We start from the raw sequence: 13,253 nt of genomic DNA, 5'->3' as shown, positions 1-13,253 counted from the left end.
ATGTTATTCTTGTCAAAGTGGGTTAGTTGAAAGTACAGGTAGGTTGTTCCATAATTGGTTTAAAGGCCAGACCCAAAGAGTTGTTATTATTTTAATGGCTCTATATCAGTTTGGAAGAAGGTCTCCATTGGGATGCTCCAGGTTGATCTCATACTGTTTTAACATTTTCATAAAAGATTTGGATAAAAACACCGATAGTATGCTTATTAGAACTAACACACTGGATGAAAGTCAGGGTCTGGAAAGGTGTTAATAGATTGAAACACTGGATCAAATCTAATATGATGAAATTGCATAGGGTTAAATATAAAGTCTTACACTAGGATTCAAAAAATCAATATTTCAAATGTATAAGATGAAGGAGGCATAACCAGGAGCTCTGAGTACTCTTCTGCATACACAGAGCTTTTCATCTAAAAAAAAAAAGGTGAGGTGTTTTGGTGGAATGTAAGTGGAATATGAATCCAAAGTGTGAATAAGGAAATCCCAACAATTCATTTGATCTTAGGCTACATTAACAGAGGGAATGAATCCAGCAGTGGGGAGAATATGGCCCTGCTCTGGACAGACCACATCTGGCCTGCTGTGTTCAGTTCTAAGCAAGGACATGAATCAGGCAGAGGCCATCCAGAGGAGAGTAAACTGGATGGTCAGAGGCCTTGAATGCATGCCACATAAAGACCAGTTTAAAAAAAAAATGACATATTCATCTGTTTAGCTTGGAGAAGAGCAGACGTGGTTGTGGTGTGGGGTGAGCATAATAGCTATTCTCAAGTATTTGAAGGGTTGTTTTGTGGAATAAAGATTAATCTTGTCCCTCTTGTCCTCAGGTGACAAAATTAGGAGCATGGGTAGGAGTGCAACATTTATACTTGATTCCAGGACAAACTTCTTATTAAGTAGAGCTGTCCAAGTAGGGTGGGCTGCTTCCCTCTAACTGGAAGTCCTCTGGAAGCAGCCCTATGACCACTTGTCAGACATCTTGCAGAAGGGTTTGCTCTACCAGGTAAGGGCTCGAAGGCCTCTGAGGCTTCTTGCAATTCTTAAGGTCCTAGGATTCTCTTATCTGCCCTGTCCCACCTTATTCAATGTTCCAGTATAGCATACTAACACTTTACCTTCACATTTTAAGAGCCAAGAAATAGTGACCTTGAAGGTTAGAATCAATCTGTAACCTTTCCCATCCCTGTCACCTATGGCAATCCAACTCATCATATTAAGTATCTGCTCCGTGTAGAACACTGGGATAGTTCTTGAGAGATAAAATAGTTAGATAAATTCAAATTCAGCAGACTTTTAAAGCACGGAACACTGTATCAGGTAGCAAGGGAGATGAATTGTTTAGAAGAGACCTAAGCCCCAAACTCATGGAGCTTAGCATCTAGGAGGGAATGATGACACATATACAAATGACTAAACTACATTTGATGTGAGTGGGACACAACTAAACACACAAATGCAGTTATTGGAGGGAGGACCCATGTGGTACCGAATTGGAAATAATTGTAAATATCTTATGAGTGCTCCAGAGAAGTGCCTGACAGTGCCATGTGAAGACTTCCAGGGGGGAAGCTGTTATTGACCAGAGGGAAGTAAGGAGGCTTAATGGAGAAGGGAGCATCTGAACTAGACTTTGACCCTGGGTCCATAGAGTCTATGGGTAGATTTCACAGTGTCCATGAACTCAGAATGGGGGTGGTGGTGGTGATGAAGATCACATTTCTAATTTTCACTAATCTCTAAATGAAAATGAACATTTCCTTCGATTATTTATGCTAAGAAGGTCCAGAAGCTTCTTCAGACTTCCAAAGGAGTCCTCGATAGAACAAAACAAAAACAACAAAAAAAGTTAAGAATCCCTGGGCTAAAGCGTCTAATGCAGAGAAAGGAGCTGGAAAGTTGTGGTCCCAGCCTTTGGCAGACTATGACTGCCAGGCCAAGGAACTTGAGATGTGGAAATAAAGGTGCACTGAAGGTTTCTGGGTAGAGGCATGAGGAAGATGAGTCTGGTGTGGTATGAAGGCTGGACTGGACTGGGAGGAGGCAGAGGCTGAAAGACTTGTTAGGCGGCTGTATTAAAGGAAGCAGTCGTCAGGGCCTGTGATGGAGGTTCTTGGGGTAGGGAATATTGGAGAGGTATGATGACCAGCACTTGGTAAATAAATTATGTGTATAAATATATGTAAAGTTAATAATATATAAATTATATATTTAGATATAATATATTAATTTAAAAAATACATAAGAAAAAACATATATATGAAATGAAGAAAAAGGATCATAATATCATAGATCAGAGTTCGAAGGGATGGCAGAGGCTATCTCCTTTAACTCTTTAAATTTACAGATGAGGAAACTGAGGCTCAGGGATGTTAAGCAGCTAGCTGGCATATTAGAGTTCTGGATTTGGTGTCAGGAATACCTGAGTTCAGATCCTACCTCAGACACTTAGACATGCATCTCTTTCAGATTGGCTTTAACAGTCATCCCAATGGTAACTTGAGTGCTACTGAATGAGCAATGCTTGCTTGTCTTTTCAGGTCCTATGCCTGTAGGAACTTCCTTGCACTTAGTCCCCCAGGGTGCCAGCAGGGAAGTCACAATTGAGCTTAGAGCAGTGGAGGAGATTGACTTCCAGGTGATGAAGGAGTGTTCCTTCTCCTCTCTGCTTTGGGCCTGGGGGCCCAACAACATCCCTCTTTTCTCTTGAAAGCAAACAAAAGTAACAACCAAACCAATAACAACAGTGTGTGCTAATAGAACAATTAGGTAAAACAAAAGCACACCAGGTCCCTTAAATTATACAGGGCCTAATTGGAGTCAAGGAGGCAGTCCTCGGCTCTCTTAGCTAGCAAAGGGTTTTTTTAAAAAAGCTATAATGACTTAAATATTGCCTATAATTTATATGGCACTTTGAGATTTGCAAAGTGCTTTGTTTACATATACCATCCTCCTGGCAATCTGGGGAAACAGATAATCCCTATTTGCAGATGAGAAAATTGAGGATGATAGAGGTCAAGGGACTCTTCTAGGGTCCCTAAGTGTCTGAGGCTGGATCTGAACTCAAGTCTTCCTGGTCCCAAGTATAGGACTCTATCCACTATGCTACCTATCTGTCTCAAAAAAGACAAAGGTCAGAGCAGCGAAGGGCTGGATTCTTGGAGTGGACAGTCCAATGATGGGTGAAGTCAGAGAGGAGAGCAGAGCTACTCACTTTATTCTGCTTCTGTTTCCTCTGGTCAAGAGAGTGACATTTGGAATGGAAGGCACAGAACAAAAATGGCCAACAGGAAGTTGACACCCAAATTAAGTAAGGTGATGATAAGGGTGGACTTCAGTCCTGGAGGAATTTCAGGCACCTGGGGTCAGATCAACCACATTTCCTAGTAGTGAATGAACTGGTGAAAGTGACTGGTGAGTCATTATCATTCATGTTGGAAAGGTACTGCTGGTCTACCATGGAGAGGGCAAAGAGTTTGGACTCAGAGTGAGTTGGATTAGAATTCCTGCACTGCAGCTTACTACCTATTTAACCCTGGGCACATCTCAACTTCTCTGAGCCTCAGTAACCACTTATTAAAAACTTTACCACCCAAACATTCACTAATCTGTAAAACAAGGGCATTGGCCTAGAAGACCTTTTAAGTTTTCTCTTCCAGCTCTATACTGTTGATCTTATGCCTGGGGATGGGTAAGTGTTGTACAGTTCTCCAAAGAGGAAAGAGAATGGAACCTGAAAACAGTAGGCAAGTAAGCTTGACTTTGATTCCTGGCAAAATTCTAGAATATATCCATTAGAGACACAGTGAATGAACATTGAAATAGCAAGTAGTATTTACTTGTTGATCAGCATGGTTTCGTCCAAATAGGTCATGTCAGACCAATTTTATTTCCTCTTTTTCTCAGGACTACTAAAGTAGTATTTCTGGGTGGGGAATGTAGCTGATTGATTTTACTTAGACTGACTGATTGATTTTATTTCTAAAAAGTTTTATTGTGCATTTATTTTGGTACCACAGTCAGTATTTTTTTCTCATTTGATATCCCCACTGAATCTTCTCTTGTAACCAAAAGAAACATCTGAGCAAAATCAGCTGGGCCACCAACGTAATTGGACAACATAGACTACATTCTGAATCCATAGTCCACCGCCACTTTACTGACAAAAGAAAGTTCTCAAGGACCAAGACTGAGCATTGCAATTCATTAAAATTCAACTACCAATTAGAGTTGCTTTAATTTATGGTATTGTAGTCATTGGGGAAACCATTCTTCTTCTGCCTAGTCTGTCCTTCAGGTTATTTATATTTTTAGCAGAGCAATTTGATAACTCTCATCCTATTTTTGTGAAAAAGATGGAGTGATGTGGGGCAAGTGATAATGTAATTAGATTTAGAACCGATTGAATGGCTGGATCCAGAGAGTAGTTATTTATGGTTCCATGAAAACATGGTAAAATGTCTCTAGTGGAGTGTCCCAGGGTTGACCTTGGTCCTGTGTTATTTATTTGACATTTAAAAAAAACATACATGACATACTTTCACATTTTCAGACAATGCTCAAATGTTTTCAGAGAGCTAACATATTGAATGACAAAGTCAAGAGCCAGGAGGATCTTGTCAAATTTGAATATTGGACTGAATGTAAAAAAGATGAAATTCGATAGAGATAAATGCAAAATGTTACATTTAGGTTCACAACAATCTTTGCACATGCAAAGGGGGAAGAGGTACTTATCTGAAAAATATCATGGGCAGGGTTTGGTGGGCCACAAACTCAATATTATCAAACAGTGAGATGTGGCAATGATTACTTTGCATTGTTCTGAGATACTGCTGCCAACCTGCCATACTTCTCCAAAAAAAAACTTGGGTAGCATTAAGAGGAGCAGAGCTTCTAGGGATAGGAAGAGATAGTCTTACTGTAGTCTGCCTTGGTGAAACCATATCCAGAGGTATCTGCATTGTGTTTATGTTTTAAGAAATGTATGACCTAAAGAGTGTATATGTGGGGGCAACCAGGATGTTGAAGGACCATGAGTTCATATCCCATTTAGATCAGTTGAGAGAAATGGGGATGTTTCATCAGAGAAAGATTTTGGAGTAGGGAGAGGGTATGATAGCTCTGCTCAAGTATTTTGAATGTGTGTCTTGTGGAGAAGGCATTAGATTTGCTTTATTTGATCCCAGGGGGCAGAAAAAAAAAGAGAGTAAAGGGTTGAAGCTGCAAAGAAGACAATTTAGGCTTGATTTAAGGAAAACTTTGTAACAATAAGAGATTTCCTTAAGTGGAATGGACATGCCTTTGGATGTAGTGGGCTACCCCTCCCTGGGAATCATTAGACCAAAGCTAGATGACCACTTCTTGGTGGTATTGTAGAAGGGACTAAATTTTGGATATGGATTGAATTAAATAGCAGCATCTGGTTTCTCTTCCATCTCCAGAATTCTGTGATTTAATCTTTCCTATTTAAGTTCACTGTCCATTGGTAGGACCTTTCCAGCTTAATGTTTTCTGATGGATTAAATCAATGGAATGCCCATCCAACAAGATGTCACTTTCTGTGCAGGACGGATGCTTACCTACTTTATTTTTTCTGTATGCATTGTTAAGCTCATTCTTTTGAGGAGCTGGGGATCTCATTGAGGAGGCTCTGCGGTATTCTCCAGCTTGAAGGAATCAGCAGAATGTTATTGATAAGCAAGAACAGATAGGAAACATTACCATCTAAAGGGAATCTCTCTTCGAGTCCAACTCTGTGCCAGGCATCTTTTATGACAGTAGAGGATACCATTACTCATTTTATGTTCTTCTCCATTAGATATGGGTGTCTCTGAGGGCATGGACTGTTTCTTGCCTTTCTTTGTAGCACCAGGGTTTGGCACAGTGCCTGGTACATAGTAGGCAGTTAATAAATACTTATGTATTGATTGATAATCAAAAGATTGTTGAATACACTCATCTCTACAGGTGCATCTATCCAGGAATCTTACAACATTTTAACACATGTATAAGAAACATCTCATCCGTACTGGGGTCTTTAAAATTGTTTCAGGAAATTTCTTTGGGGGGGGTGATCAATAAACAAATAAGCAGGTCCACATGTTTTCTGTACCTTTTAATTAGCTGTGTGCCTATGAAGATGTGGTTTACTATAGAAAACAGGCTATGAAAATCTGCTTATTCCCTTACCATACTTTCATCAAGGATGCCTTCAATACATGTGTAAATCATTCTCATATTTTATAGTCATGAGAAAGTAGACATTTGGGTTGGTAGGCAATTCCTTCTTCTTCACTTGTCTGTGTGTGATCACACCATTTATGATTTTTAGATACCTTGAAAATTGATTCCTAAGTGTCTTCAAAACCACATCACCTCTAGCAGATTTCTTCTGGGTGTACTTGTATGATTCAGATATATGTATGGGTGACATCTTGTTGGGGATGAGGTTTTTACAACTGTGTCTTCTACAGAATTAAATGTACTATTTTTAAAAATCAACAAAAAATAAAACTTGCGCTGCCTTTGGCCAGCATATCCCTCTGCTTGGCTAGAACATAAAGTGTTTCCTAGTCGATAGTTTCTGGCTCTATTGGTGTCCTTATTTTGGCAAGTAAGTGCTTTGCATTCGTTAAACTTTTTTTAAAAAAAATTATGATCATCAGAGTCACTATCTTTACTTTTACCCATTTACCACTTCCTCCTTCTTTTCTTCTTTCTAAATTCTCTTGCCAATCTTGTTATTTCCACTGGGTTTAGCTATCATCTCTGGTTGCAATGGTAATGGTAATTTGAAGATCTTCTCTGCCCCTTAATAAGCCTAGGTTTATTTGAGGACCTTCCCCGATTTGAAAATATACTCTGCCCCCTAACAGGCTTAATGTGCTCACCTGGAGCCTGTGGTGGGAGGCTTATTTTTCAGGAAGGCACAACTTTGGTTACTTTGTAGTCAAGTGGGTCATGAGGGTTATGATGTTCTCTGACCCTGGAGAAGGCTATATATACCCTGAGGTAAGGTTTTGCTTTGGGGCTCATTCATGGGAAATGTTGTGTGATTTGGCCAGATGAGTCTCTGGGCAGCCATTGGGTCCCCCAGCTTTGAAAACCCAGATGTTGGTGCTTCTCTCTCTGGTAACTAACTGTTATGTATGTGATGGTCGGAGAGCTGGAATCCCTGTCTGTTAGTCTGTTGAATTGTGTTATTTTCTCTGTATTTTTTGTCTGCTTGTAACTTCTGTTTGTATTCTCTGAAGTTCAGGCTGCTGATTTTTTCCCTTAAAGTACGTAAATGATATATGTTTGATTAAAGTAAGATTGTTAACCCTTTTTGAGTTGCTTTCCTTTAGAAAAAAGCAGATCAAAAAAATCTATGCTAGCAGCCATCCTGGGTGTGCTAGGATACTTGCTGCTACAGTGGTGACTTGCAGACTATCCAGGCCTTGTTCCTCTCCTAAACTCTAGTCTTGGATTTTCAAGGAGCTAAGACACCTCACAATCAACATGTCCAAAACAAAACTAATCATCTTTCTTTCAAACTTCCCTTTCTCTAGATCTAGAGCAGCAGTATCTTCTCAAGTCACCCTGTCTTGCCCCCTTGGAACCATCCACATTCTAATTCATCCCACCTAGCTGCTAAGTCTTGTAGACTCTATCTCCACAAAAACTGTCTCCTTCCTTCCATGAGGGCCACTATCCTAATTCAGGTCCATGTCCCTTCTTGCCTAGATTATTGCAATAGCATCCTATCTGGTTTTCCTGGCCCCCCAAGTGCAAGCGCCCTCCCAAATTACAATTGGATTTACTTAAATAAGAACACTCTGTTTCCCCTGATAGAATATAAGTTTCTTGAGAGAAGAACTATTTTATTTTTGTCTTAAGTGTTCAATAAATGCTTGCTGATTAACGGACAGATAGAGACATCATTTCATTTAATAGATTGGGTTGGAGCTGCGGTAATCGTATACTGTCTTTTCACTTTCATTCTTGCAATTTTGACTTTTGCTCTAACGTGTCAAAGATATGATAGCTGATTTACAGATGACTTCCTTTTCAGGAACTAGTCATTTCCTGTTTGTTAAGATATGGACAATTTCATATTTAATTTTTTAATCATGTGCCTCAGTTTGTTAAGATGTGGTCAATTTTATCTTTTTTTTAAAAAATACATAGTTCAGTTTGTTACAGTATGGCTAGTTTCATTTTTAAAAAATCACATGGGTCAGTGTTTTTAGATATACGCCAAGTGCATTTAAAACATATCATGTGGTTCAATTTGTTAAGATATGGTCTATTTCATTCAAAAAATCACCTGGTTCACCTTTGTTAAGAGATGTCCAATTTCATTAAAAAATATTTTTTATCTCTGCTATTTTCCCCTAACTTTTAAACATTATTTATTTAAAGTTTTCAGTTCCAAAATCTATCTCTCCCTCTCCCTTCCACAAAATGGTAAGCAATCAGATATGGGTTATACATGTGTAGTTATATAAAACATTTCCATATTAATCATTTTGTACAAGAAGACTTGAAGAAAAGAAAAAAATGAAAGAAAGTGAAAAATATCATGCTTCAGTCTGTTTTCAATCAATATCAGTTTTTTCTCTGGAGGTGGATAGTATGTCTCTTCATTAGTCCTCTGGGATTGCCTTAGATCATTGTATTGCTGAGAAGAGCTAAGCCATTCACAATTCTTCATCAAACAATATTGCTGTTACTGTGTACAACATTCTCCTGGTTGTTCACTTCACTTTGCATCATGTAAGTCTTTCTAGGTTTTTTTAAAATCATCCTATTTGTCATTTCTTATAGCACAATAATATTCCAATATATTCCATATTCCACGTATCCCTTTGATTTCTAATTATTAGCCACCACAAAAAGAGCTGCTGTGAATATTTTGTACAAATAGGTCCTTTTCCCTCTCTTTTTGTATGTCTTTGCCAAGTTCATTTTTTAAAATCACATAAATCAATTTGTTAAGATATGGTCAATTTTTAAAAAATCAAATGGTTTAGCATTTGTATCCACTGCACTGTGATTCTCTTCTTGAAGAAGGATTAGAGAAGGCTCTAAGGAGGCCCAAGACTGCTGCTCATAGTGGGTGGGTTGACGACAACAGAAAACAGAGAAAGAGAGAGAGCAGAGCTGCCCTGCTCTTAATTTAATTCTGTTGCCTCTGTCAAGGAGAATGACCTTTGGACTACAAAGGACAGAACAAAAATGGCTAATAGGGAGCTGACCTCCAGGTTACGTAAGGAGATACTGAGAGATTATGTAGCTGCCCTAGATGAGTTTAAGTTACCTGCACCATTTACACTGACGGGTACTGAAAGAACTGGTAGGGGTAAGGGCTGAGCCATGATTGCCATTCTCTGAAAGACTGTGAAGAAGAGAGACACTACAAGGTTGGGGAAAGGCAAATGCCCTGATTTGTTTTTTTAAAGGAAAGAGAATGGAACCTGCATGTTGAGTCCTGTGAGCTTGACTTTGACTCTTGGCAAAATGTTAGAATGTATTATTGAAGGGATAGTTGGGCAACATCACAAAAAAAGGCAACATAGTTTCATCAAGGTCATGGGAGACCAATCTTAGTATGAATTTATTTTTTGATGGGGTTAATAAAATATTGGATCAAGGAAATATTGTATATAGTTTGTCTAGATTTTATTTTTCCTTCTTTTTTTATGTATCATTGACTTAAAAAAGAAACGCCACAGTCATTTCCTGATATACCTGTTCCTTATTGACTTCTTTGAGACAAAGAAAAACAGAAAAGGAAGCAAAACGGACCCACAAAGCAGGAATATCTCAGAGTGTTGGCAACATTCAATGCCAATGGCTTACTCCTATTTATTGAGAATAGGGAGGTGTGATTCACCCTCAAAGACCAAGATCACTCATTGCAAATTATCAGAATTTAGAGGCTTTTCATTTTCACCAAATGTGTTCTTGATTCTCTTCTTTTATCATGGTGGATCTCTTCATACAAGTCTTCCCATGTTCCTTTGAATTCCCTTATTCATGGTTTCTTAGAATGCAGCTGCATGTTATTACAATGTTGGATCATTGTTCTGTCGCTTGGGTACCCACTTTAGTTTCCAGTTTTTTGCTATCACAAAAAGCATCCCCTATCATGATTTTGGTGTACGTATTTCTTAGATTTGACAAAACAAAATTTTTCCCCCTCTCAGTCTATCTTGCTTTTCTTGTAGAAAAGATGGGGAGACATATTACTTTCCTAATTGTCACCTCTGCCTTTGTATTTACTTTTTTGCAGATCTTGTGTTTACCTATTACATACATGGTGTTCCCCAGGGGAATAAAGCCTCCTTGACGACAGGGGCTGTGCTGATTTTCTTTGCATATTCCCAGTGCCTGACACATAGAAGGCACTTAATAGATGCCTGCTTAAACTGATTTTAAGCAAATACTATAATTCAGTAGATTCAGAATTAGATGAATAACCAGATAGAGAATATTGACTAATAGTTTGATATCAGTTCAGAGAGAAGTTTAAGTGGAGGGTACCAGGGATCTAGATAATTGAGTCAGGATATGAAACATGGATCTTGATAGGCTAGAACATGGGAGGGGGTGCAATTTAGTAAGGTGGAATATAATAGGGTTAAAAGTCTGGTCTTGATAGACAGACTAGAGGTCTAGCCTTGGAGTCAGGAAGGCCAGGATTCTAATATCTCCTAGTCACTTAAATTCTCAGTGCCCCAGTCAACTCTTTAAAACTAAATTTATAAGTGAGATGTTAATTGGCAGTAATAGAATCAATCCTCCTTCACAAAAAAAGGAGAGTTTTTTAATTGGGTTATAAAAATCAATGTCGTTAAGTGCAAAATGGTGGGAAATATGACTACCCAATAGCTTGTCTGAGAAAGACCTTGGGGGGAGGGGTGGTTAAAAGCCTACCAGATCAATGGGTCAACAACAGTGGTACATGGGAGCCAAACAGTGGCTAGAGTTCAGATGTTCTCTGGTAACCACAGTCAGCTACCACCTGGAGACGTGTTCATTTCTGGGGGTCACATTTTAGTAAGGGCATTAAGTGCCCTGGAAATGAGATAGTGTACAGAGTAGGGCAACCAGAATGGTGAAGGGTCTCGATTTCAAGTTATATGGCGATCAATCTATTGATGAAACTAGGGATGTTTAGTCTGGTGGAGAAAAGGCTGGGACTGGGAGTAAGAGGGATCTTCATGTGTCTGAAGGTCTCTCCTTTGGAAGGGAAATGGAGCAAGTTGTTTGGCCCCAGAGGGAAGAGCCAGAAACAGTGGGAGGAAATACGTTCTCTGAGGAGAATCTCTCTGTCATCCTAATGTTAAGTGACTCACTACTCATTCTCTACTTTCTTGTTTTAGTCTTTCCTCCAGGGATCAATCAATTTGTTGATCCTTGGCCCATGGATGGCTTTTGTTTTGGAAGTTTAAGGCCCATAATATCAGAGCTAATGTTTTAGGTAAGTATTGCCAGTTAGTTGGGTGTGTTTGTGAAGAGAGAGGCCTATAATTAAAAGACATCATAAGAAGCAGGTGGAAAGATGGGGAAGTCTTCATAGAAAAAGCTGGCACAACACACCGTCATCCAGCTTAGGGAAGGTCACCAGATGCCACCACTTTTGATTTCAAAAGTAAGATGCCCGGTGGCTTGAGCTAGCCTCTCCCAGGATGGGTTCTGGAGGGAGCTGTGGAGGGTGGCCCACAACCTACCTTCTTATGCACAACAGAGGAAGCGGAATTCATGGTGCTGTCATCGTCGTGCGGCATGCCTAGGTCTGGGCTGCTCTCATCCAGCACTTCCTGAATGCTGTTAACACTGCTGCTCTGACTGCCTGTGCTCACAGACACGCTTGGAATGGAGTGATTGCTGCCCAGGCTGTCCATGTTTATGCTCAGGCTCGTTCCATGTTCACTGTCCTATAAAAATGGGGCATCGGGGTTAAAAGAAAAAAAAAGAAGAAGACTGGAGAGAAAAGTGACAATCCATTGACTGAGCTATTAAACCCACTCAGTTCTGCAGCGCCAAGTGGATTTTCTGCCAAATCTGCAAAGATAAAACTTTTTATGTAGTGGCCTCACTGCTTCACCATCTCCAGGCATCTCAGATCCACTTGTCTGTCTTCCCCAGAGGCCGCTCTGGACATGGGTCGTAAGGTTCTAAGAGCTGCGAGCTGAGGGCTTTCCCCTTCCACGCTCAGCTGTCTTACAGAGACAAGCAAAGCAAATGAGGCCAGGCCCGTAAAAGGAAACCTTTAAGGCTGGCTGAAATGACCCACCAGGAGGTTTGTGATGAGGCCTACAGATCCTTTGGGACCCCTGAAGGGGCCTAAAAAGAGCTTTCAGGGACTGGACAAATTATAATGAACAACAGGTACCATTTCTATAGTGATGTAAGGTTTGCAGAATGCTTTGCAAATATCATATCATTTAATCTTCACAACAACCACAGAAGGTGGGTGCTAATGTTATCTGCATTTTACATTTGAGGAAACTGAGGTAAACAGCAATTAAATGACTTACCCAGGGTCACACAGTCAGTATGTGTCTGAAGGTAGATTTGATCTCAGGTTTTCCTGACTCTAGGCCCAGTGCTCTATCCAACATGCCACCCTTAAGACTATAAACAATGCCTCAAGGAAAGGAAGACTTTAAATGGAAAGGAAGGAAGAGGGAAAGCTCTAGGAATGGGGCAAGCCTAGGGCTTCTGCAGGAAATATCGACTGACTTCAACAATGAAAAATTAATTTACAACATTAATAACAAAAGCTTACATTAGTAGAGGGCTCTGAGATTTAAAGAAGTCTAGACTTTCTGTACCACGACCCTGGTAGTGTAAGTACTTTCAGTTCCATTTCACAGATGTAGAAACTGAGGCACACAGAGGTAATGTAACTTTCCTAAGGGCTAAGAAGCATCTGAGCCAAAACCTGACTCCATGCCATGACTCTTTCCACTACAAAAAATCTTGTTGAGTGAGTATAGATGGCTTCATTTACGTGTTTGTATCTATGGGACCAGGAACATAAAACATGCTTAGTATATGCTCCCTCCACCATTCTGTCTAATTGTCTGTCCATCCCTTTATGTACCTATCTGATTTGTATGTTTATCTATCTGTCTGTCTTTTCTTTATCATCTATTTATCTCTTAGCCTTAAATGTCTGTCTGATTATCATCCATCCACCCATCCATCCATCCATCCATCTATCCATCCATCCATCCATCCATCCATCCATCCATCCA

The 13,253-nt window shown here is 39.7% G+C and overlaps 1 protein-coding gene across 2 annotated transcripts in view; it reads right to left on the bottom strand.

Moving 5' to 3' along the window:
* Positions 1-13,253, bottom strand: part of TAOK3 (TAO kinase 3) — a 243,206-nt gene that overhangs the window by 67,267 nt on the left and 162,686 nt on the right. For both annotated transcript variants that reach the window (XM_069081656.1, XM_069081657.1), the window contains exon 13: positions 11,721-11,927. In XM_069081656.1, the coding sequence (XP_068937757.1) occupies positions 11,721-11,927 (207 nt within the window). The remainder of the gene's footprint in view (positions 1-11,720; positions 11,928-13,253) is intronic.

The sequence above is a fragment of the Petaurus breviceps genome, unplaced genomic scaffold, assembly GCF_028583685.1.
Source record: "Petaurus breviceps papuanus isolate PSGF00001 unplaced genomic scaffold, PetGlider_PUasm1.0 99, whole genome shotgun sequence".
Lineage (NCBI taxonomy): Eukaryota > Metazoa > Chordata > Mammalia > Diprotodontia > Petauridae > Petaurus > Petaurus breviceps.
The sequence above is the reverse complement of the archived record's forward strand: the minus strand, read 5'-3'. Positions and strand labels throughout refer to the sequence as shown.